This window comes from Ips typographus, linkage group LG4 (genome assembly GCF_016097725.1).
Source record: "Ips typographus isolate SLU linkage group LG4, UJ_Ityp_2.0, whole genome shotgun sequence".
NCBI lineage: Eukaryota > Metazoa > Arthropoda > Insecta > Coleoptera > Curculionidae > Ips > Ips typographus.
The window spans coordinates 11,440,348-11,467,477 of record NC_138425.1 but is presented as its reverse complement, the minus strand read 5'-3'; the positions used below and the strand labels follow the sequence as shown (position 1 = coordinate 11,467,477).

The following is a 27,130-nucleotide window of genomic DNA, read 5'->3' as shown; positions in this document are numbered from 1 at the left end:
ATTCCAGTTGCCAACCATCTATCATTATGATGTTTTTACAATAAAAAAAGGATTTTAGAATAAAAAAAGTACGTCACTAGCTAAGTTAGAGGAAAATTAATGTATACAAGTATGGAAGGGAAATTTAGATCTTCTGCAATAGGTGTCCAAATATTTGAAAAGGTCCTCCATCAAAAATGGTGCAAAATCATGTATAGTTAACCATACGTATAACTTGTATGTACTTAACTTAACTTATAAAGCAATATAAAAATTTGCCAAAAATGCAGTTTTGAGCTAAACTGTCATTTTTTCAATTTTTGAAAGATTGTAACTTTTTTAGCTCTTGATGTTACTGAGATACTGTAACCTAAAAAGTAGTTAAAAAAGACCCCTAAAACCCATTCTTTAAATTTTTCTGAAAAATGAAAAATTTTAAAATGCTTTTTTGTGCTTATTTCACCTAATTTAAGGTTTTTTGGTATAATTATGCCCTTTGCTGTGCATTGGAACCCTTTTAGAGCAAAAAAAAAATTTGAAAATTTTGAAAAAAAATGACATTTTTCGAATTTTCGAAAGGTTCAAAGTAGTTTTTTTAAATCAGCATTAGAAAAGGGATAAAAAAAACTACACAATGAGTCGAAACTCGCCTCTCTAGCTCTTTGTGTTAACGAGATATTAAATTTCAAAAAGTAAAAAATATTCCTAATTCTTAATTAATTACATGCAATACCTGTAGCTTTCACTGTATAAAAAAATATAATACAACGAAACGCGAACAAATAATCGAACAAAGCAAATAAAATTCGATTAGCAATAAGTGAACATTTCAGTTAAACGACGAGAATGCTCAATTAAACGGAGAAAATTGGGAGAGAACAAAAAGTGCAATATCTGCACAATACTCGGCAGATGCTTCTGCGAATTCGCGCCACAAGCAAATATTCTAATCTTATATACGATTCAATTCAAAGCAAACGTAGACGACTTACTAACGGGGCCAATTGCAAATTAGCATTACCAGAACAGAGTAACGTCACGAAACGTCGTCAGATTATACGCCTTTAATTAAACGCCAACGGTGGCTCTATTTAAAATGCAGCTCACTTTACAGGATATTAGATTTCCAGGACTCATATTATTTGTTTACCTAGTGGCTTGAATGTGTTCGACACACTTTGGATGCGTGCCAAATATCAATGAACAACGGCGCCTCCTGTTAATTCCAGACGCCACCCTAATAAAGTAAAAAAGTGGTGTTTTTTTGCTTCAATCGTGGAGTGAATAAGGTGCAACAGCTACAAATCACTGCACAAGCTTAACGCTGCAAATATGTTATTTATAACTAAACTACTGTTATCATTGGAACGGTTTCGCTCCATAAAATTTTAACGATTCCCCTGTTGTTTCCACACTGGTTGGATATTGGAATTTCTGGAAAACCGATACTCCGGTGAAGTTAAACCTGATTTTTGTTCACCTTAAAAATATTCATAAAAGTTTAAATGCAATTAAATGTTTGCCTCTAAAACGTGAAAGATCACACTAGTGATCAATCCAGTAGAGTGAAATAGTGAACTTTGTTTGCCGGCTCATTCGGTTTACTCTGGCTCAACTATCTCGAAAAAGTTTTAAGTTAAATTAGTTAACCGCCTCCGTGCAACATTAACGTAGGTGACCCGAATTTTGAAGAGATCTCCAACGACGAGATAATTTTAGTACTCGAAATAAACTTACCCTATCTGGCAAGTACGTTATTTATATTCTTCAAATGTGACGCGATAAAAGTTTGCTGCACGTTTACTTTTTCAGTTTCATTTCAGTGATTTTATATGTACCATAAAGTTTGAGTTGTACGTATGTTGAAAAATTTTGGATCACGTTAACAAGACGCATTAGAAACAGCTCTTGCGAGGGAAGTAGGTTAAACTAGACGTAAACTCCGATTCAAAGAAAACTTACCCCAAAGTTGGCATTCTCCTCAAAATTCAAGTCACCTACCTTAATGTCCTGAGGACGCCGATAAATAAGTTAGCCCCGAGGAGACTCTAAACCCGGCGAAACAAAATTAGTCAGCCGGGGTTCCAACTCGCTAGTTTATAGAACCATAAAGTTTACTTATCGTCGGCTATAATAATTGAAAAATGTTTTATGGCATTCCAGTCAGCACTGAAGTATTGTATTAATGGGGTCGAAAGAACTCGCTTAAAGCTGCCATTAATCGCGGGATATTCGAAACTTCCAAAATCGCAAACAAGCTTAAAGTTTGCAACTTGCAAAGCTTTATTGCATTGTTTTCGACCAGTTTGCCGTATTAGGTAACAAAAACTTCTAACGACAGAAAGACCCATCATAATTCAAGTAGGAAAACTCTTGAAAAGTGACAAAAATCATCGCGCTGTATTGCATTAGCGGAGCTTTTCAAGTTAAATGTAGCTTCACTAAGTTATTTATATTATCTTGAGTGTCGGATGAAGAACAAAAGTTTCTATTTCCCAGCTTATTTAGATATTTTGAGCGCGAACAGGCATGCGATTATTAGTTTATGATCTTAAGATGGGAGAAGGCAAAGCGACGTGAGCTCACATTTATTATTCAACCAAATTTAATTCAATTTACGGTAGCAAAGAAAGTCACAATGAATTTTTTAAAATGTTTAGGTTGACATAAAATTGTTAATAATTCAGTTAAGGCAAAAACTGGGAAATTGCACTATCTTAAGTAAGACAACGAAAATCTTTAAAAAAGTTTAAAATTAGTATTGAACCGGCTTAACTTATTTAACCTAATCATCACTTTAAATATTCAAGCCGCTAAGTTGAGAAACTCTCTCCCCACATCGCTCTGAAAATATATTAGTTGACACATAAATAAGTCCTAATTAAAACAATCTTTGTACAATTATTACACAAAACCATGCAAATTAAATGTTTCTGTGATTGTGTAAACTACAATAGGGAAAAACGAATCTTACGTTCCATAGAATACGTGGCAATTTGGCTGGGAACAATCCTAAATTGGCAGCCACTGTAAAAGCCTTGTCCTCGACACTCTGGCGCTTTATTAGAAATTATTGCTTTTTGCACACTTCAGCTGTGCTGAAGATTCATTCACCGTCAGGATTTTCATTAGCTCCTTGAAATCGAACGGTAGAATTTCCCTTTTTTTCCTTTGTAATTTAACACGTCACAATTACGTTTTCTGCCTTTTAAATTGGAATGAATTCGCCTTAATCAATGTAGTAAGTCAATAATAAAAGTTTAGATACTGAGAGGGTTGAGTGAGCGGTAATCTATTTCATCTAGAGTGGTACTAAAACCGAAGCCAAGATAGGAAACTAGGCTCGTTTTCGCCAAGGATCGGCGCTATTACCAACAACATAACAATTCAAGGGGAAAACTTAAATGGAGTTTCTTAAGGCGCACTCCATACAATAAAGTTTCGAAATTACAACTTCGAATTAATGCCGGGCGGTCAGCTGAGTTTAGCACGTCATCGCAATTGAAACCGGGGCTTAATTGCTTTTCGAGTTACTTGCGGTTTGAGTTGGGATTTTCTGATAGGTAATTATTGTTCAGGTGACAAGAACTTTTCTTGTATTGATAGCAGTTGAAACTGCAGCTAGTGCAGCTAACAGTTTATGTTTTAACTCTGTCCAAGGTTAAATACTAATGATTTCTTGGTTTAACCCTAAACTAACTTACGGAAAATCTAAATGAAACGTAGTTAGAAATTAGAAGAACAATCCATAGAAAAGTACATAAACTTCGAGTAGAAGCAACGTCCGCACAAAGAGTCGCTCTCCGTAAACTTGTAGTTCTTAAACTAAGTTCACCTTTTACTAGCAAGATTTGTATGCGGCCGGTTTCGCTAAAGTTTACGTAAACTTCATTAATTTTGAAAGCGACCTCTCTGAAACTTAGCCGTCAATTTGAGCTGTTACATTTGAACCTACGATTTACCGATTAAATTAGCGCTTTGCCACATGGAAACTTGGTAAATATTTAACTGACCTAACCGGTATACCACTCACTGTTTATTCAGCAACGTATCTAAAGGGCTTTAAGTTTCAGAATAACAGGTTATTGAGTATCAAATTAGTATTAGTACCGGATAAGTTAAAAGTTTTACAGGTTGGAGAATAGTTTAGTTTTTTAAAACCACCAAATTTTTAAAATAAAGCCTGGTTTATAAAACAAAATTAGTAATAATATTAATCTTAACTGTGTTTATAAATCATAAATTTATGGTGGTTGTTACATGACATACAGACTGGCAAGTGCCTGTACATAAATAGTAAATATTAAATAAAAATTTGTAGCTTGTAGCAGCAATCCCTTTACTTTAAGCCAGGACCCAAAACGAAACTGAAAAGATAATTAAATCATATGAAAACTATCATTTTTGTGATAATATTCATCTATCGATTCTGGATTGTCAATACCGCAGGTGCGAAAAACGCAAAAAGATTAGTATTAAATTCAATTATTACTAACACTAAAATTAAATCATTTTTTTTATAAACTTTTTTTACCTAAATTATTTTGATCATCAGAAACAATTAAAATTTTAAGTTGACATAAAAATTAATTATACATTTTGGTCGTTTTATTAAGATATATTCAAAATAAAGTCAAAACTGTAGCTGACTGATGCAGTTGTTGTGAAACGCCCCCAAGAAGATTTTCTATGCAAACTTAGTTTATTCAGAAGGCTATTTGCCCAAAACGCGCTCGTCAATACAAGCTGTTTCACTTCGGCATCAGTTTGTGGAAGGAGTTTCTACTTTGCACATGATTTAGAGTTGTTTATGGTGTGCGGAACGGATATAAGTTTCAGCAGATAAAGCCGCATTATCGACGGAAAATACCGTTCCAGATTTTTAGCTTCGTACGTGAAAATTGCTTTTGTTCCAAACTTGCTTCTCGTTTAATCGCTGAAGAGTTATTAATGGCTCGAAATTTCATATTACATTCCGTTGTTTGTTTCGATATGTTACTTAGATTTAAAACATTATACTCAAAAACTCTGAAATTCTCCGCAAATATCGAAATAAAAAACATTAATCATAAAAAAGAAAAACACTATTAGATAATTGTTTAGAGTTTGAATTCAGTGAATAATTTGTCTTCTTTTCTTGATTGCATTTAAGTTGTTTCTCCGTTGTAATTTTTTGCATCGTAAAAAAACTTTAGTTACCGAAAGGCAATCCATTTACTCTCCAAAACTGCAGGAAAACAGTCAAAGAGTCGTCAGAATAAAGAAAGTAGCGAATTCAATTATCTCTGATCCTGCTCTTAATTTAAGTAATGTATTGGTCGCGTTAATGAAATTACTCGCAGGATAATCAGCTTTGGGGATTAATTATCCTTTTGTTGAGCCCTAGCAGAAGGAACTCTGTCACAAATGGGACCGAATCTCTTTAAGAGTCATTCTGTTATCTGACAATATTTTTAGCTTGTTCTCCCTCCCGGATTAAAGTCCCTTTTCGTGATGATAAATTTCTCGGTATCTTGTTACACGAATGAACATTCGACGATCAAAATAAATTGCGTCACATTAAGTTATTCAGAGAAAAGCTGGGTATTATTGTCTGATACGTATGTGTCCTTTCATATTTACATTTTTTTTTATATACGAAATGGAACAAGAAGTTTTGTCAATATCAGACCAAAAACCTTAAAATGTTCAACCTTTAGGATGGCCTGGATGTATTCTTACCATCTCAGTGTACGAATAAATGAAATCGTAAATCACGTTTTCACTTCGCTGAATCACAAATGCAATTTCTTATAAGCGCGCTGACAAAAAGTTGTTGAAAACTTTTCTATGTGTCGTTTGGAAAGTTTATTTCCACCCATTAAACACTGTGATGTGATTATATACAGGATGAATGATCAGACTGATTTAAAGTTTTTCGTTTTGATACATGGTCGACTATTATATTGTTGTAACTATTGTTGTAATATACAAACTATAAATAACAATAATACTTACATTTGTCTGTCTCTTTGAAAGGTAAATTAAGAGTAAATTACAAATACTGTGTTTCTGGCAGTTCAAATTTTCACACCGCTTTTCTGCCGGACTGTACCAAATTTTGTAAGATTTTTTTAGGTTATTGGATGGGAAATTTAATGAGGATTCCAAAAATGTGGTTAAAACAGTCATTTTCTCATTCCAAGTAGGTTTTACAGACGATTTTATCTCTTACTGTCCTTTTAAACTGAGTTTCCGGCAGTTTCAAGTTTGACACCTCTTTTCTCACGGACTGTACCAAATTTTGTAGTTTTTTTATGATAGTGGATAGGAAATTTAATGAAGATTCCAAAAATGTGCTTAAAAAAGTCATTTTCTCTCTCCAAGTGGGTTTTACAGTTGGTTTTGTCCCTGGCAGTTCTTTAAACCGTGTTCAAGTTTCTGATCACAATTTTACTGATTTTGCACCATTGCACCAATTTGCAAAAGCCCGAAAATGTTCCTAATCAACTCCTTAACTCAGCACAGTAAGTTTTCAAGATGGTTTTGGCTTCCAGTATAAAGCAATTTTTCAGATAGAATTTGTTCCTCAACGTCACTGGAAAGAGGAACTCGAGACGATTAATTTGAGTGATTCAACGTCCTTAAACTCCCAAAAATAACCGAGTTGTGCTCAAATTTCAAACCACAATTTGAAAATTTGTTGCATCAAAACCAGTTTTTGCTAAATAACTCAGAAACGGTGAAAGTTACGAAAAATGTGAAAAATACTCTAAATGTTCGTAAAGAACTGCTAAGCTTATTTCTGGAAGTTTTACAGTCTGTCAGTGCCGCTATTATACAGCGGGTGCATGAAAATTGTAGTGATTCAGATTTTTTGGCCACCCTGTACGCAATTTTTAAGTTATAATTTTTTGGTCTACACCACTGGAAAGAGGAGTACAAGACGGTTTTTAACAAAAAACAGCTTTGACCGAAAGTAACGAAAATAATAAGCAAATTTTCATGAGCATGTAAATAAATTGTGATGGTGACTTCCTGACTTTGAGGCTTCACTAACGCGTTCTCCAGCACCGTTTGACATTAGCATAATATTTCGAAGATGTCGCCGCTACATCGCGGCCAAAACTGCCATTTTGTGTAAATAGGTAATAAAAAATTGCAATTTTATTACATTTTCCCCTGGGGCTAATGCAATATTTATTTTTTCCGACGCGGTTCAAGAGCGTTCTTTCCGCGCCCTGCAGGTTAAATTTTAACCTAAACGAGCACTCGAAGCGCGGATGGCGGAACAATTTCCTACAGGAGTCCCTCTCTCTTCGCCCTTGATGCTTTATGATTGCCACGAAGCCATATATTGTGCCACTCTTGTTTCTTAAACGAAAACCAAGTGAGGATTTACTTACAAAAAAAATATTTGGCAAACTAAGATTATTTGCCAGACAAATATCAAAATAATACTCGGTTCATATATTTTCAAATTCAGAGTTTAAACTCGACGTAAACAAAACAATAACGTGGTTTAATTCTCAAACTTTCTTCCATGCCAGTCTCGCACTCATAAAGAATGACAAACTTTCCTCTTAACTTCGGTGTCGCCCCATTTAATTATGTTACGACAAGTATACCTGAAACCTTCTTTATTAATGGGGGGACATTTTTAAAGAGTTTAGATGAAAACTTTAGAAACAGAGCATTCCAACACCAAACTTTTCCTTTGTCACAAACACCATGATGAAGAATGTTTTCTAGGATGATTTATGATGTAGGAACGTATTGTATTGTCAAAGATTCCAGTTTATTATTACATTTCTAATTACTGTTTTTATGATATACCAGAACTGTTCAAATGTTGAGATTAGGTCAAGTACGTTTCCTCTAGTTTAAAATTGCTAGTTTTACAGGCTCGTAAACAATTTCATCGTGTGTTTTATTCGAGTTTAAAGTGGAATGCTGCGAAAGCAGTCAATTTTATTAACATCCCTAAAAGTGAGCAACCTTTTTAATTTCGCTTAAGTAGGAATACGGAAAAAATATGTATCCCTTTACTACTTAGAGCGGAATGTTAATGGAACCAAAAGAGCCGCGCTGAAGGTTTAAAAAAAAAAAACCCTGCCAAGGATTTTACGTTATTAAATCTGCACTGTGCTGCAGCTCAAGGTAATCTCCGGACGTTAAGCGGTATTACAATGTTAGTTTATTTTAACTACCCTTGAATATGTAAATACTGAAATAATTTACGGTGCGGAAAACGAGAGACACCAACAAAACGCCCCCAAAGGCCAAAAATAAACACAGAAAGGGAATGCTACATACATACCCAAATAACCACTTTTATTACGAATTATTACTTCTCACACGTCATGTTGTTCAGATTTATCGATTCGATTTATATTGTCGGCCATTCGGCGAAGTTTGCCATAAATATTCTTTCATTTTGGTACAGGGAGCAAATCATTGCTCTGGATCGAGTAAACATTTAAACGATACATTATGCAAGAGATTTTGCATAACATTATTCATGCAACTACCGGTAGAATTATGTTTGTTCTTGATAATGGAGTCTAGAGCGAAAATGTTGGTTCGTGTTTATGCTTATTATTTTTATTATGTAAGTTTTTAGGTAGTTTTCAATCTATGATTTAATTATTTTTCATACTCAAGTAAATATGTATTCTCATTTTTTATATCATTAAAAAGTTAAGTTAGGTATGCTGTTTCTAGGTATTTTTAGAAATAAATATAGATTAAGTGCTTTGTATGTACTACTTTAGAAAACCTTTTTCAAATTGCCTATTACAAATACCATCATTAATGTTAATTTAAGTTATTTAGTGAAAATTCAAATTATTCCCATTTAACTCTTGCACAAATGCATAATACCATCAGTTTTTGACGTGCAAAATAAATGATAAATTAAATGCATACAAGAGCGTTTAGTTACTATAATAATTCAAAAATTATACCTTGAATAAATTTCTCAATTGTTTGGCTTTTGTGTTCAATGTGTTATTATTCTGCTTGACTATCAAGAAAATGTTAAGGTAACAATTCTGCATTACCATCATATTCCTAAATACGAAAAAACTAATGTTAGCAACTATTAAATGGTTCGTTAAGTAGAATTTATAGTGCCCTAATCGCTATTTTAATTTATAACGTCGTCGTTTTGATGTAATTACTGTATGCACAAAAGAAAAATCCTGCTCGCTGTTATTAAGGTTTTCCTGTGCGAAGTAAGTGCACATCTTGTTTACTGAAACGACATACAGCACGCCTTAAGTGCTTTCAAATTGCACAAAGACTATTTGTATACATTTTCCTGACATTCTCGACCTGAAAGACATGCACGTTTGCAAAATTCACGTCTTTCCAACTTTCGTAACGTAATTTCAACGGCACAAGTGAGACGAGGAAAAGAGACAGTCAGAAAACCGCGATTTTTATTAAAAAAAAAATGCACTTAAAAATGTACTAAAAACCATGTTTCGCAGGTTTATGCATTTTCCTTGTTCTCTTTATTCCTCTCGGGTAACAAAGGTCGCAGATTATCGCAAGGATGTTAAATTTTTCCAGGCATCAAATCTGCACAATCACGAAATGTCATGCGTGGAATATTTCCAGACAATAAAGTTCGATTTTGTCGCCCATCTAGTGCGCCCCTTCAATGAAAAGTTAAATTAAATCAGGGAGGCGTCAAAATAAACACCCGGAAAAGGTGAAAGCTCACGATCAAGTCCAAAAAGTTATTTCCGTTGCGGATTTGGCGGGGGCCGAGCACCGAATGCAAACAAAAAGCTGTTTTACTTTGGAATACTCGCGAATGCCTTATGAGAACCTGACGAAGTCTGAAAATTTATGGTTGGAGGGTGTTTTCTTAACTAAGTTGCTCAACTGTGTTAATGAAAGGGAGAACATTTTGTTGGAATTACGACAGAGAAAGAAGCATTTTTCTGTGTCAATAATTATTGGTGTGTCATATCACCACAGATTATGTATGAGATAATAATTGAAACGTGCCCATCATAAAAAATTCCAAACTAAAAATAGAGTGGTTTAAACTAATTTCCAAATGAAACAATTTGAATCCATCCATTACCAACGTTTTCGAGAGAAAAATAAAAGGATAAATGATTGTCACATAAATATTGGATATGGCAAATGGCCGGCCATAAAATTTAATTTTCCTTCGAAGTCAAGCACTATCTATGAATTTACAGGAGGTTTATTGGAAAGGCTGCCGTTACTGCGGCAAACCGACTTCTTTTTGGCTATTCGCCTTGTGTTCCTCTATCGATTGTCACTCTATTGGACTGTACTACTTTATTGCCAATCTTTTAAGGATTTTTATCTGAGAATGTTACTTCAATTGTTATAAGGCACAGTGCGGTTCAAAATGATAACGAGAAAACCAGTCTATCATGAAAAGTTATTGTAATGGGGTCGTAAATTCTGTTACAATAAAAGGGGCAAAAATATTTGACAAATGCAATAAAATTCAGTTAAATTTTACAGGTTGTTTTAGAGAATTTCAGCCAACAAGTATTTCATCTCCACTATTTCAAGCTTTCGACAAGAATGCGTAAAAGAGCGATTGTGTAGTTTACAAACAAGAAATTGCATAAAATTATCTTCACATTATTGGTGTAATTAAATGTATTGATGGTTGACCGTATTCGGTTACTGAAAGGTGTTCTTAACCTATCAGATCCGGTTACTAATGTCCGCTGTTAAACTAATGTGAACCATGTTAAATCATCCGGGCGAATTTCTTCTCTGTAATCACAACCCAATTTAGATAACATTTCACACCACGGACGAACATAATGGCCAACGCAGTTGTAACAGGACCATTAGATCACCCATTAGGGCATTGAGTCCTTGATTTATTTTTCTTAATTTCTCCAGACAGACGATTTATCCCTGTTCTGCCATTGTGCTCAGAAGAGATATCGACATTGGCCGATCGGCGCTAACCTTTTATAAAAGATGTAATTTTTAACGCTTTCTCAGAAATACGGCAACAGTTTAAATGGTTATTTAGAAACGTGGCGTTTTTAATTGGCAATTTGCACTCGGCCTAAAAGTTAATTTTCTTATTAGGGCTTACCCAACAAAACTAACGCAAAACTCAAGAGAACCACTTTGCCTTTGCCCCCGGTTACAACTTTTCTCCCCATTTTTTGTATCTCTATTAATACTTGACAGTATCAAAGGGGACATCATTAATTTAATTTTCAAGTTAACTGTCGCTTGCAACGCGTATCTTTCACCATATTAATCCGGACGTCACGGTTGCCATTTAAAAAGTCACAAGATGAATAAGCTATTGAAAATTTGCTGCAAATTTAAATGATTAATTAAGAAAGACGTTGACGCCTTCAACAGCAATAATTCAATAAGTTGTATACGTCGGCGAGGTTTGCTCGCTCTTTGCCAGCCAATAACGTCATCGCAATTATCGGTTAAAATTTTCGTCAAACTCTGGTAGATGCTGTGTTCGTGTTTTACTTTATTAGGTCGGAAAAGATTTCAAATTTATCATACCAGTTTAAACTGAAAATAACCTGGAAATATCATAAAAGTTGACAATCAATTTCACTTCAAAATTTTTCAAAAAAACATTATTGTATTATTGTATTTTCCAAAACTAAAAAAACTTTCTCCAGGGCCACAGACCTCTAAATGCTACTGAGAACTTTAAAAGTGTCACAAGTGTTTTAAACCTTCCTAGAATTCTTTTAAATTGTCAGAAGCATCTAGGACCATTTGGAAAGTTCCTAAAAGCCATTGAAAACCTTTCAAAAATTGCCTCTACAAGTGTCTTAACCTGCCCATAGCTGTTTCATTGACAGACGCCTCTAGAACCATTTTGAAAGTGTGAGAAATCTAAATGTTACTGAGTTCCATCTAAAAACTGCCAAAGTCCTCTACTAGTGTCTTAAATCTTCCCATGAGGGTTTAAAATTGCCGGAGGCCTCTAGAATCATTTTGAAAAGGTCAGAAACCTCTAAATGCTACTGAGATCCATCCAAAAAAAAGCCAAAAAGTGTCTTAGATTTTTCCATAACTGTTTTATAATTGCTAGAAGCCTCTAGAACAATTTTTAAAGTGTTAGAAACCTCTAAATTCTATTGAGAACCTTCTTAAAAGTGCCAGAGGGATCTACAAGTATTAAACATTTCTAGAATGGTTTGAAATTGACAGAACCTGCTAGGACTATTTGGAAACTTCCATACACCGCTAAATACTATTGAAAACCTTCTTAAAACTTCCAGAGCCCTCTACAAGTGTCTTAAACCTACCTATAACTGTTTTAAATTTCCAGAGGTCTCTAGGACCAATTTAAAAGTTTCATAAACCTATAAATGTTATTGAAAACCTTTTAAAGAGTGTCAGAGTATTCTACAAGTGTCTTAAACCTTTCCATAACTGTTTTAAATTGCCAGAGGCCTCTAGAACTATTTTCAAAGTGTCAGAAACCTCTAAATTCTAATGAGAACCTTCTTAAAAGTGCCAGGGGGTTCTACAAGTGTTTTAAACATTCCTAGAATGGTTTGAAATTGACAGAAACTTCTAGGACTATTTGGAAACTTCCATACACCTCTAAATGCTATTGAAAACCTTCTAAAAACTGCCAGAGCCCTCTACAAGTGTCTTAAACCTCCCCATAACTGTTTTAAAGTTCCACAGGTCTCTAGGACCAATTTAAAAGTTTTATAAACCTATAAAAGTTATTGAAAACCTTTTAAAGAGTGTCAGAGTATTCTACAAGTGTCTGAAACCTTTCCACATCTGTTTTAAATTGCCAGAGGCCTCTAGAATTTTTTTGAAAGTCAGAAACCTCTAAATTCTATTGAGAACCTTCTTAAAAGTGCCAGAGGGTTCTACAAGTGTTTTAAACGTTCCTAGAATGGTTTGAAATTGACAGAAATTTCTAGGACTATTTGGAATCTTCCATACACCTCTAAATGCTATTGAAAACCTTCTAAAAACTGCCAGAGACCTCTGAGCAAGTGTCTTAAACCTACCCATAACTGTTTTAAATTTCCAGAGGCCTCTAAGACCAATTTAAAAGTTTTATAAACCTATAAATGTTATTGAAAACCTTTTAAAGCGTGTCAGAGTATTCTACAAGTGTCTTAAACCTTTCTATAACTGTTTTAAATTGCCAGAGGCCTCTAGAATTATCTTGAAAGTCAGAAACCTCTAAATTCTATTGAAAACCTTCTTAAAAGTGCCAGAGGATTCTACAAGTGTTTTAAACATTCCTAGAATTGTTTGAAATTGCCAGAAACCTCTAGGACTATTTGGAAACTTCCATACACCGCTAAATGCTATTGAAAACCTTCTTAAAACTTCCAGAGCCCTCTACAAGTGTCTTAAACCTCCCCATAACTGTTTTAAATTTCCAGAGGCCTCTAGGACCAATTTAAAAGTTTCATTAACCTATAAATGTTATTGAAAACCATTTAAAAAGTGTCAGAGCATACAAGTGTGTTAAACCTTTCGATAACTGTTTAAAATTGCTCATTCCTTTTGAGAGGAAGTTGTTTGTTTTGATTTTTCGATGGAAACTGTTTCATCCTTTTCAAACAGTGAGTGGTCAAGAAAAAAACATCCAAAAAGAGTAGTAAATCCAGTCAAAAAAGAATTAATTGTTTGTTGTTTTAGCGTAACCCTTTATCCGGACATTGATCAATAGCCACAATTAGGCGGACTGTCCCCTAATCAGCAGTAAATCGGCAACAAATTGTTATCACTCAATTTGACGGTTCCGTAAGTAGCCCATTAATTTCATCACGTCACAGGCGACAAGAGGCATCCTGCATGGAACAAGGTGTAGGAATTAACGAGTTCTTGCTTTGATTCTGTGATTTATTTTGGGGCTGGGTTTTGAGGGTAGTAAACAATCTGGGGAAACTTAACACTAAGAGGGTTGTTATTTTGCTGCGTTGTAATCAATATGACATGTGTAGGCGTGTTCAGAGAGAAAAAAGTCAGTAGGGAATTGGCGATTGAATTATTGCTCGGATTATCTAAGAGCGAAAGAAGGGAAAGTCAAAATGTTAATCGGTGAAAAAGCCGAGAGAAGTCCTAACTGAGTTACTGAAAAGTTTCCTCCAATTAAATCCAGGAGCAAACCTGCTCGTATAAATACGTCCGGAAGAAACTTTATGCCGAATGTCAGAATTATATACGCAACACACAACAAAAAGTCATTTTCAGTCGAGTATATTAAGCTACAAAAGTTGGACGAAGAGGGTTGAGTTAACGTGGCACGAAACTTTTCCTGGTATTTCTTGTACCCCGGATATACGCGAAAAGCACTTGGAAAGTTGATGTTTAAAAATAGATTTTTCAGGAAACCGAAAACCAGAAGCTTAGTAACTTATTTTTAATCGTTCTCGAAAATCCTATTTACTAGGAGTCGATGTTTTTTCGAACAAAACTAGTTTCAATCGAACTTATTCGACCTAGTTTCAGAGCCTGGTTATTTTACGTAACAGGATTTGATTTGAGGAAAGTTGATGAGAATTACTACTATTATATCGACTGGTTCCCATTGGGACTCGATCAGCAAGGAATAGGTAACAAATTGTCCCGATTGGCAGGCAGGAAAGTTAGTCCATTAATTACAGTCGTCAGGTGTGACAACTGGCATCTTGTTAAGTACAAATAGTGTGGGAATTAATGATGCACTACTGCCATTTTGGTTATCGCAGACAGGAAACTTGCCGAAATTGGAATTTTTCCTTTCTCTTTTTCACAAATTTGTTATTCTGGGTGATGACAAAAATTATATTCAAAACTGGTTTTGTTATATTTTTAACAAAATACCATTGTGACATTAAGTAAATTATTTTATGACTGATTGTTAATTTGCGTGAATTGAATGTTATCGTTTTAACACCAGTGAAAACCATCCAAATAAAAACTTTTCAAAGGGAAATTTTAATTTTTTCGTGTTCCAACCAAACCGTCCGTTCAACAACAAACAAAATGCATATCAGTTTCAACGATTGCAAACGGTTTTTATCGAATGGTAGAGAATGCTTTAATGGCTGTTAAAAAATGTCAATAATAGTAATAAATTTCCGTTTATTTATTCAAAAAGGGTCCGTAACGAGTGAATAAATCTACTACATACATAAACACGCAGAGAAATATTTTCACCTACCTAAATAAAGCACGAAAGGATCTTACGGCCTGTTTAATTTTTCATTTCTAATATTCCCCTTATGCCGGAAACAGACAAATCTCGTACGAATCTGCAAGGGTCATAAATCTGAAAGATCGCTGTTTTATTATTCCCCGCGCCCTTAAAACTGATTTATTATTAATCTTTTCGGCAGGATTAAAGGGCCAATCTTCTCATGCTAGCCTACAAAAATGTTAATTTCATCCACACATAAAGTACAAATTATTTTAACATTCAGCATTTATTCTTTCAAACTAGTTATTTAGGGACAAGCAAAAGGCTCTTTTATCTTATACTACGCATTTGTTTTGTATGAATTGAATGCTATAAAGAATTAATTTAATGGGAGAAACAGGTTTAGTTTTTTTGGTTCTCATAAACGAATATTTGGACGAAAAGTGTGAAAATTTGGTAAAAGTGACAGATGTCATAAGTCATTCAAATATCATCCAAACGCATTTCTTGATTAAGGGTGTGGTAAGCTTCTGGTTCTGGTCTAAGCTGAAAAATCCGTACCTACCCATATTCCACGTTTTTCAATTTCTCTCTTTTTAATGGATGTTTTATCACATTAACATGGTAATTATTTGAGTTCTTAAAGGTGCCACAGACACAATAACCATTAAAAATAACTTGATGTATATTGCAAAAATCCCGAAATTGGTAAAAAGTTTAAATCAATCAAACGATTCGTTTATGAGAATCAGGCTTATTTTTATTATTGACAAGGAGGAAATAATAATTTTTGAAATAAAACATATTCTTGTTACTACTGTCAAATATGTTGTGTTGTTATGATGTGCTTTGCTGAACATTGGAATCAAAATTGACAATTTTGAAAAAAAAAATAGTATTTTTCACATTTCACATTTTTTAAAGGTTTAAGTTTCTTATAAATGGTTAGCTTATTAACCAATTCAATACAAAACCCAATAACGATTTTATAATAAAATGGCACTCTATCGACACTCTTTAACCCTCTAGTTAATCTTCTCGTATTACGGCGGTATTGTAGTCACAGCTTAACCTAGCATCGGCTGCTGGTGTCTCTGTTAGACCAAAAAGGCCTGAATTAGCATGATAATAACTTGAACAGTCAACTTAATAGAGAACTCCACTCCCATCCTTTGAAATGTCTCATAAATCCGGAGTTTTCGGTGGCCGCCGGTTGTATAACTGTAGTAAATTTCGGGATAATAAACTGAAAGAGGAAGTGAAAATTCATTTAGTGAGAATATAATTTATAATCGTTTTTGCTTTTCAGGTGGAGGCTAATTTGTTTTCTTTATTAAAAATTACTGTTTAATTAAAAATATGAAAGTAACAACAATATAAACAGGTTTTACAACATTATTTAAAAAAAAAAGATTTATTCAAATAAAATAGGTTAATTGCTAAAGAAAATTTGCACAGATTTGTGTTTGTGTGTGAATAATGTCAATTTTCCAACACCTTTATGAAGACTTGATAAAAACGAATTTCGGCAAGTATAATCTTGTTAAACTATTAAATCGTTAACCGTTTCTGTAGTAGAGTGTAATCTGTTCTGAAACAACCCTAAAACATGGTTTGTCATATATTTTGTTTTTCCAGTTCCTTTAATTTAAGTAGAACTCGGAAAAAATTACTAAAAATGTAAGACAGAATTAAAATGTTGCGAATTTCATTAAGAAAATGGATCAAGAAGTGGGGAGGCTGTATAAACTTAAAACCCCTACGCTAGCTCAAAATATTATCAGCGCATCCTAATTAAGTCATATTGCTAAGAAACTAGGGAACGCTTTTAAACTGATTGTGCTCATAATCTTGATTTAAACGCATTATTCAGCCCTGAAAGATTTCTTTAATAATGGGGCGTGCTTTTAAAATATCGCCCCCATGTTTTGTCCGCATTTTTTCATCGACAAAAGAAACTTTTGTGCCTTTTTCCTGGTTTTTTTTACCCAGTGTACCGCTTTTAACCGTACGTACATTAAAAAGCGTTTTACTCAGTTACCTTATAAATTCACTTATATGTGGGGCAATAAATAAAATTCCAATAAAGGGTAAAATCTATAGCGCGCCACCTTTCTTATTAAATCAAAATTCCTTATCAAACTCTTTCCGCAAGTGCCCATTTTTCAAAGAGAATTTACATAAAGCACACTGGAAAGCAATCTATAAAAGCAATGTTCTCCATTACAAGGCAGAATCATCCATTAAATTGTTTCCAGATAAAAATACAAGAGTAAAGGATTGTCACATAAATATTGGAGATGGCAAATGGCCGACCATAAAATTTAATTTCCTGTCGAAGCTTTCCTTTAGGAATACTATACACAAGTTGCTCGAAGATCTATTGCTCTTTCTTCCAATTACTGAAAGATGCAGGTTCTCTCGCTAAAAATCGAAATCGTTAGCCAAATAAATCATCATTTCTTAATATTAAAAAACTATACCAGACATCGGAAAAACTTTCAAGTTGAACGTGACACTCGAAGCGTTCAAACGCTCGTCAAGACTGAGCTTTTTTAAGTTTGCCGAAAAGTTCCGGCCTCGGCGGACTTTCTGGCCCTTTTTACTTAATAAACAGTTTCCGCTTTTCTGGAAAGTGTGTTTGGAACTCCAGCCGAGCCGACCGACCACCACACATCCGTCATGTGCGATTTTCCAGAGCGAACTTGTCGGAAAAGGCATGTTTTCGCCTTCTCGAAAGTATTGTGGGGAAATACATTCAGATGTGAAGGGGGATTTCGTCGCCGACAAAAAGTTGCTTGGGGAGACTCGGGGCCCCCGGCTGTATTGTTGGTTTTCGGTCGAATGGATTTATCAAAACGGACAGCGTGTTTAAGTATAGATGTCACCGTGAAATGTATTGCTTTTATCTATTGTTATAATATGGTGCTGATGTTTAAATGTATTAAAATGATTTTGATGGCTAATTGTCCAGAATTTCCAAGAGACAGAAACGACTGGGAGTTTGAGTGACAAACTACTTACCTTACTTACTACCTCTTCTTAAACAACGGTGGATATGATTTAGCTAAAACTAATTGCCCAATCCGTTCTCTACACTGTTAGAAAACTAAGCAATATTATTGAGAGTAAAATATCCATTTACAGTGTTTCGTTATACTCTGCGAAAGTGATAACGATAAAGTAATATTAATTTTCAACTTTGCTTATTTAGTTGTCAATTTGTAGCATAAAAACAGCACGTAACCCACTTCTCTTATAATTTAAGTCGTTAAACCGTTATCGTATGAAGTTTATTCTGCGGAATCAATAAACAAAGGTCCGTTTAAAGTAGCGACTTATCAAGGCTCTGGCGCTTTCAAACCGGGTTTTAATCCTTAGAATACTCCACAATTGTATCCCAAGCAGGAGCCGCACGTTTATTATGAAGAGGTTAGAGCGAGAGGCTGCAAATTAAAACAATAATAACTCGAAACAATGACGGTAATGAGTGAGGGCTCGATGGTGTTTTGAGTACCTGCTAGGAGAAGGTTTTGTCTTTCCCGGATATTTTGTTCAAAATAGTGTCGCCAGAAATAACCGAGAAATGTCAGTTAAAGTCATTCTGGAATCTAAATTAAATAGATAAATAATATTTCCAGTTACCTTAAATTTAGTGTTTAGAAACATCTTCAAGTGGATATTCGAAATTCACCAGAAACTACTTAAAAGCTGTCACGGAAGTTGCTCCAGATAGATAATCTTTATATTCAATTTGAATTACTGATAATCATCTAGGTTAGTTTATAATAATTTAAAAGATCCTTAATAACTTCAGTAACATTACTCACAGTGGTCTTTAGTAAGCTATTAGTCCAGGAAGTAAGCCACTAAAAGTTTTATGGCATTTCTAGACCTTTTCTCGCCTTCTTATTCTCGTGTAAATCGACCGGAAAGATTTGAAAAACGGTAGGTACTTTCTTGTTCCATCCTGGAAATTTGAAAATAAAACCGGCCACTCCAAATTAGATACGCCACTTAAATAAACTAATCCCGTAAAAGTGTGCATGCACTTGAAGAAGGTTGATAAATAACCCTTAACCGAGGCAAATTTGTTGCATCCAGGCTTCATCCATAAAAGGAAATTTATGTTCTAACTGGATTCGGGTCATTTTGAATAACAGCGATATAGTTTACAAGATTTAGTAAGTTCGAAAGCGCGAAAATCCGATAAGACCGAAATTCGAGTGAATATAGCGACACCGTAAAATGATTTTCAGTCCATTTAGCCTGAAATTAGATGCTCTCTCTTTACCGTTATCGTGCCATGGAAAGCAAACGAAATTTGATAATGTACGAGGGATACTTCGTTAAAGTCCGTGTACTTTTTGTGGATTTTAATAAACTTCCATCATCATATTTAATAGAATATGAGCAGAATGATATCGCTTTCCTTTATGAACCAGAATATGAAATAGCTTAGGTCATACTTTCAATATTAATTTCATCCATTGAAAGACACAATTTGAAGATTTTCATACATGAAATGTGCAATCGCAAATTTCACTTACTGCTGCAACTCGTAACGTTAAACACGAATTTCCAATAAAGGTAAACAGGAAAATTGGTAAGTTCCTAAATGAGACAACACATGAAAGGTGGCTGCGGTGAAAGCTAAATCACATTTTAGTTCATTTAAAAGGGCAATATTAGTTTTAATTAAAATCCGAATTTGGACATCAGAAGTTGGTGTAAACATGGATTTGCTCGCAGTTGTGCATGCATTTCCTATTAACGTAGAGGCGGCCTTAACAAGTAAGAACAATTTCGGACCGACTCCGGAAAATTAATTAAATATCGCCTCGGTTGCAATGAAACTTTTCAAGACTTTAATTTGGAGAGTTATTTAGATACACCATGCCGAAGTAAATTATACACTTTGTTTGCGATTTTTCTTTGTTTTAAGGGCAACTGCCCGTTTTTAGTAAAAGAACACAAACAAGAACAATAAATTGAGGGAATGTCTAGTTTTGCCAGTTCTTGGTCAGCAAATTAGCGTCGTAATGGCACTTAATTTGTTTACCAAAAGTAATTAAAACCGCGCGATCGGTTAACCGAATAGTCGTGATGTATAATAGATTATGGGGTTTCCAGGCCAAATGACAATGTGGAAATTGTACCAATAAATCTGAGCCAACCTAATTTAGTTTATGGCTCTCTTGTATTGATTGGACACCTGTTATGTGAACCTCAAATAGATTCGAATTTTAATGAATCAATTCGGTTGATGTTGCAGTTTTAAAACATGATCATACTTATTACAATTCGTAGGTAAAATTCTCACTCAAATACTGAAACAAAAAATAAAATCAAAACTTATGCCACCTCATAACAAAACAAATATTTCCGTTTTACTTTGAACTAAAACTATCTGGGAACAAGACATATTTCCTAATAAAGCGATGAAGTGTTTCCTGTTTGGCTTTTCTGCAGCTTACTGCTCCGAAATATTCATAATTTATTTCCGGGATATAAGGTGCTAGTCCTCCGACTTGAATTATGCATTGAAGGATAATTTATGGGATATGTCTGTTCGATTGTGCCGGATTTAAATTCTTGGCGGCTACCGCAGTCAAATACAAACTTTTCAAGGAGTTCTGGCACAATCGGCTGTGTGCATCATGTGGATTTTAATTTGATGAATAGACGGTTCAGACAAAGTTTTTGTTTTTTTTCCAATTTAGGATTAAAGAAGAATATATTAATGTCATTTTTAGTGAGCACTGAAAGTTATTAAAAATCCAGAACAAGCTCGTCACCCCTTTCAAAGCGTCTTTTATTGCTTATATTTGCCTTAACGCTGCAAAACTGTCTTGTCGCTTCAAGCTCTTTTATATGGCCAATGAAATGTTCGTCACCATCAAATAATACTTAACTCTCGGAACGACTTTGTAATAAAGTGATATTGACATCCAGTTCCACGATATTACGGGGTAAAAGTGTAATTTTTTAGGATTTTCATCCGCGAATTGATTAGCCCTGGGGGGTATAAGATCTGGTTAAGGTAAATTTTACGTAGGACCATTTGAAGATTACTTACTTATTTTGCTTTATAAGTCCTGAAAAGAGTTTATACAAGGTAAAAAAGCGTAGACAATTGATTATTTAGGAGGAGGACTAGTAGTAAAACTAACTTGAGATACGTTGATAAGTCTGAAACATAGTCATCAACATAATTAAGTTTTACTGCACATTAAGGTTTTTCTATCCTATTTCCGGAATTAGTTCTTATATTCTGGGGGGACCCCTTACGTATTTTCGCGCTTTTATAGCTTCATAAATAATATCAAGGGAGATTCAGAAAGACAAAGAAGATAAGGATATGTATGTATGCATGTAATAAAAACTGGGTGGGTTTATGTCGTGCAATTTATTTCGTGATTTATGGTGTGTTTCGAAAATAACGTCATATCCTCCAAGGGGGTTATTTGTATGGATTTTTTTTTCGTTTATGACTCCATCCCGACAGCACGATTCGACTAAATGGTATAATTTTGTTTGTCAATTAAAGCAAATGGCTGAGGTGACGACATATCCATTGTTAGTGAAGAATATACTCATTTAGTAAATACCTCTCCCCAAGTAAGAAAAGTGGCTTCTAATCTAAAGTCTCTCCACTCTCTCCCTGTGCGATAAATTTATTGTCATCAGCCTTTGTTTCTACGGCACGTATTTACGACATGATTTTATTTTCCTAAACAAAGCACTGCATTATTCTAATGTTTGTCTGGAAACAACTTAAGCCGCAACAAACGGACCCATCCAGCAAGACTTCCCAACACTTCGCGAATTTAACTGAATAATTTACATAATTACCACATCAGGGTTGAAAACCCAGATTTGCAGCGCCTTTTTCCGGTTTTGCTTTCTATTGTTCCGAGGAAGGTAAAGAAACATATTAATCCTCGCTAAGGATATAAAGTAAGTAAGTGCGTCCTGAGTAATTAATTTTCTCCCAACTACTCTCTTTTATGACAAAAGCGCCATCGTCTTACACCATAATCGAACAAAATGTTTAATTAAATTAGTCAAATATAAAACCTCACCTAACAGATCCTACTTTTTCTGGAACTTACTCTTTTGATCTTAAATACACACCAAACTTAGATAAAAATAATGATTATCTTTTAAACGGTTTTTAATCCAATAATCACCACTAAACAAACACAACTATTCGATTACAGATCAGCAAATCCCTTATCAATTTTGTAAGATCATTTTTCCACTTGCAGTCAAAACATTGTCCAGCTATGAAGCTAGAAGTTATTACTTTAATACTATACTTAATTTATATTCAAAGTGCATTTGGAAGTAACATTCTTGCAGTATTTCCATTACCCGGAAGAGGTGTTAATTATTTATACCAAAGGCTATTGAAAGGGCTTGCTGATGCCGGTCATACTGTTACTTCCATCAGTCCTTATTTGTTTGATTTAGGAATTAGTAATGGGTCAGTTAGGGATGTGGTGTTGACGGGGTTTTCTGACAAATACGACAGTGAGTATTGACAACGTTGTTAAGATTTTCTGATTGAACTAAACGTGACTTTTCAGGAGAACTTGCGGAAATATCATATGAAGATGCTCATGAACCTGTTTTTACCGTGGAGAAAGTGCTACACATTTATAATAAAACACTTTGGCACCGAAAGGTTCGAGACTTTATAAAGAAAAGTAAAAAGAACCATTTTGATGTTGTCATAATTGACAACTTATGGAGTGATAGCCTGTTGGTATTTTCCGAAATATTTGACTGTCCTGCTGTAATATTTTCCTCCAATGGAGACCTTTTTTCTACCAATTTATTGCCACCTTCATACGTCAAGCACCCTTTGCTAGAAAGCCAAATAAATTTCAAAGAGAGAATCCACAACTGTATAGTGTATTTTCGAAACATTCTGTATGACAAATTTTACCTAATTCCAGTGCATAACACAATCATTCAAAAAGCGTATAAGAAAAGATTTAACAGCAAGATTGATGTTGTAGAGCTACGAAAGAAGATTTCTTTACTTCTTCTGAACTCACATCCCACTTTTCGACCAACTCCTTTAGTACCTAACGCAATCGAGATTGCCGGGTTCCACATTGATCCACCTGAAGAACTGTACGAAAACCTTCAAAAAGTTCTAGATGAAGCCACCCAAGGTGTGATATTCTTTAGCCTGGGATTGGGTGTACGTACCAGAAACATTCCTACATCTAAGAAACAGCTTTTCTTGAATGTGTTTAAAAAACTGAAACTTACGGTAATTTGGAAGATTGACGGTGAGGAATTGCCTGAAGACTTGAAGAATGTTTTTACCACACGATGGGCCCCACAACGAGATCTTCTAGGTAGTTAATTCAGGAAGTTAGATTTTAGAGTTATTTAGTAAGTTTTTCAGCACATCCAAATGTGAGGCTCTTTATCAATCAAGGAGGTTACAACAGTCTTCTTGAAACAGTTCATCGTGGAGTCCCAACACTCACATTACCAGTCTTCCCAGATGAACTGAAAAACTCACTTCAAGCCGAATTGTATGGATACTCCTTAAACCTTCCCTACAAGGAGATTACTGAAGAAAACCTCTACGCATTGATTCAGGAATTGTTGGAAAACCCAAAATATAGCAACAACGCAAAAATGCGCTCTCAAATGTTCTTAGATAGACCATTGAAACCTATAGACAATGCGGTTTACTGGATAGAGTACGTGGTAAAGTACCATGGTGCTGATCATTTAAAAGTGGCAGCTGTAAGCTTATCTTTAGTGGAAATTTATATGTTGGATGTTTTAGGAGCTTTATCCCTGCTAATTCTCTTGTTTGTATTTAGTTTAAAAATAGGGTATTCAATAATTTGTAGAAGACAAATTTTAAGAAGAAAATGTAAAAAACAGTGAAATAAAAAGTTTTTGACTTTATTGTTGGTTATTGTGTCTCACTTTAGATAAGTAATCTATTGACAAGACTGTGCTTGGTTAATTGGTTCTCAAAATCACTCAGGTTCCATGGTGTAATGGTTAGCACTCTGGACTTTGAATCCAGCGATCCGAGTTCAAATCTCGGTGGAACCTAATTTTTTTATTTTGTTGATCATTTTAAATTATGAAGTATAGAAAACTGAAAAACAATTTTACAAAAGGTTCTTGACCGTAAATACGTTGTGTTCTTACAAAATGGTGTTTTCAGTGGTGCAATAAGCCAAAACTAAAAATTTCTGTTTTTGTAAGAACCGTTTAGTTATTTTAAATTATTTAATATGGGTTTGAACTGTAATCTTTACATACAGGAACAGCGATATATCAATTTTTTTATTTATTGTTATCCATTAGAGTAAGTTTATTCAAATTACTCTTAAAGTTACTAACTAAACAATACTTAATTGAGTCGCTTCAAATTTAATAATCTCTATTGTTGAACATTTATTTTCTCAGGCTTAGCTAAATTTAAGGGGTTTCTTCTCCCTTAAAATTGAGGGTGAATAAATTGCGTCTTCCCGAAGGTCGAAAGCCAAAAAGGGCTCTAATACCTATTATTATCCAATGATACACTTAAAATTTCTAACCCCAAAAGTGCACAAAATCAAGATAATAATTTAGCGTCGGGTTGGCAATTTAAACAACGCACGTTTTCATCCCCTTTCATTTACGTCCGTTATCCTTTAGATTACCGACGCCCTCTGTTTAAAAAAATATGAATTACCGTCACGAAAAGACGAAAAAAAGCTAAAGTAACTTAGGGCCGCAATTAATCTTTCTTAACTAGAACTGACGAATATTCATTTCCCTCTTGATTAGCTGGTAGAATTACGCAATCTCGAATTTGAGACCGCTAAACCCATTTTTATTCTAGAGGGGGTTAAATCACTTTTTGTAAATTTTAATCCGTACATTTTTAAAGAAAATGATTAATTAAGTCACGAAATAGTTAAATTATAATCTTCACAAAAATATTATGATACTTCAATGTCTGCAAACTTGATCAGTATTTTGTTAAATTGTAAAATACATTAGCATCCTAATTTAGAAATTCTTTCGCACTTTCCACCCTTCCTACACAAACATTTCAGCACAATTAACGTTGTATTCGCCAAAAATTCTTTAGACACATTCCAAATAAATTCATTACAGCTGTATCCAGCAAAATTAATTTTCAAAAAAAAAATTAAAACAGGACGATATACGAGTTTGTTTGCTGGTAAAATCGATTAATGATACTCACTAACAGAGTAAATAACCATGTGTATTTTTCCAGTATTTGTGACAAACCAAAATTTTATTTGGTCTTTACTTTCATGGTTAGAGAACTAAACAGGACGTTGCGTAAATAACAGGCAAAATATTGGTCAGTTGTTGTACAAAACAAAGCAATTTGAACGGTAAATGGTCAAAATCCAAACGACCACGCTGTTTCCCAAATATTTTGACTAATCATCCACCATTATCGCTAATTTGGCGTATAAATTACAAAGGATTTAGGTAAATGGCATTTTCTCCGCTTTTTTAGGTCCCCATGTGGCAATTTATCATTCGGGTTATTTAATTATAAACATCTCCACCCAAAAAACTCTCGCCAAACGTAAAAATCGCGGCCCTACAGTAAATAATCCGACAACTCTCGACTTTTAAGCCAATCCATCACTTTTTTAATGAATGGCTGGAAATAATTCACTAATAAAACTGGTAGCCTGCCCTAAGGGCTGAAGATTGAATTGCAGATTAACGATTGATAATTAATTCTCGCTTTTTTATCATCCTTCTTCAGCGATGTTCGGCCAAAATCATTTTAGCCACTTTTCAAGCGGACTCGTTTATTTGCCACCGATATAACCGGATTGACTAGATGATTTATCAAACAAACCTTTCGAAATCATATGCCTTTCACGCTGGAAAATATGCTAATAAATCTATGATTTTTTCCAATCAGAGCTCCAAACGTTCATTTAATTCCACACCGAGTAACAATAACCACCGAAAATTAGATTATGTTCTATTATTAGTTATCTAATATCCATCCATTAAAGTCTGCAATCTTCTTGAAGTACATTAACAGGATTGCTCGTTTTCACTATACCAGACAAATCGCTTAATCTTAGGGAAAGATCATTAAAACACCATTTCCTTGAGGTAATCTGATGTTCGGGAAACGGGACGTCGGCACTAATCAGAATATAGCTGATTAAGGGTTTAATGAACAATTTTTCTTTGCAATTTTATAGTAATTAATCGTCTAATAAACTTTTAGGATAGCAGGCACGTGACAGTTTGGTGTTTTACGATCACATTAAAATATTGCAACCAACTTTAGTAAACCCGAAGTTTTAATAAACTCTCATTATTTTAATTTCGCTTGTGTATTTATGCTGTTTACATGTTGGGGAACGTTTTAACTCGGTTTATCATTAAATTTAGTGCAACGTTTTTGACAAATAAAATAGAGGTTAAATTACGCTGTTGCAGCAGTTATTCAAAAGTAAAAATATAATAATTAGAATGATTTGTTTAAATAAAAACTGTTTATTAGTTGACTATTTGGGTACATTTGTTTTATCAAGTTTTATGGTAAGTCCACATGATGATGATCAGTTACAAACTATGTGATTCAGAAATTGTGATTTACGCAAATACTGGAGGACTTACCATAAAGCTTAAAGTGGTCAAAAATCCTTCAGGCAATCAAAACTTGAGATTTTTTTCCATTACATAAGAATGTATAGCAAAAAAAGAAAATATCATGTTGCAGCAAAATCCCATTTATACCTCTTTTAAAAACACTACTAATTGTTTTCATTTTGCAGTATTTAGACTGAAACATGGCTAGAACAAAGCTTTTCAAGCCGCATTCACATCCATCTACCATTGTAAATCACATCTCTTCAATCGTTCAGCGCTTAACGCAACACTACCCGGTACTGTAAGCTGTTTTCCAGATTGTGCAACATTAAATTGCCACAATGCAGTGGCCCTTTTCGATTATCTGGTGTATTTGTTTTT

General features: G+C 34.3%; 1 protein-coding gene and 1 non-coding gene across 2 annotated transcripts; both read left to right on the top strand.

Annotated features, from left to right (window-relative positions):
- Nucleotides 1-22,372: 22,372 nt before the first annotated feature.
- LOC145727523 (UDP-glycosyltransferase UGT5-like) lies at nt 22,373-24,055 on the top strand. The gene is made up of 3 exons (XM_081977122.1): nt 22,373-22,651; nt 22,708-23,490; nt 23,541-24,055. The coding sequence occupies exons 1-3, from the start codon at nt 22,405-22,407 to the stop codon at nt 24,035-24,037; spliced, it is 1,527 nt and encodes a 508-aa protein (XP_081833248.1). The 5' UTR covers nt 22,373-22,404; the 3' UTR covers nt 24,038-24,055.
- An 84-nt stretch (nt 24,056-24,139) lies between these two features.
- TRNAQ-UUG (transfer RNA glutamine (anticodon UUG)) lies at nt 24,140-24,211 on the top strand. The gene has a single exon. It is a non-coding gene; the product is annotated as a tRNA-Gln (tRNA).
- The last annotated feature ends 2,919 nt before the right edge of the window (nt 24,212-27,130 follow it).

What these genes read in the sequence shown, in the direction of transcription:
- LOC145727523 (XM_081977122.1), top strand. Translation starts at nt 22,405, where the DNA reads ATGAAGCTAGAAGTTATTACTTTAATACTATACTTAATTTATATTCAA. An exon ending in GTTTTCTGACAAATACGACA is followed by an intron (nt 22,652 to 22,707) that starts GTGAGTATTGAC and finishes GTGACTTTTCAG; the next exon opens with GAGAACTTGCGGAAATATCA. An exon ending in CCCACAACGAGATCTTCTAG is followed by an intron (nt 23,491 to 23,540) that starts GTAGTTAATTCA and finishes TAAGTTTTTCAG; the next exon opens with CACATCCAAATGTGAGGCTC.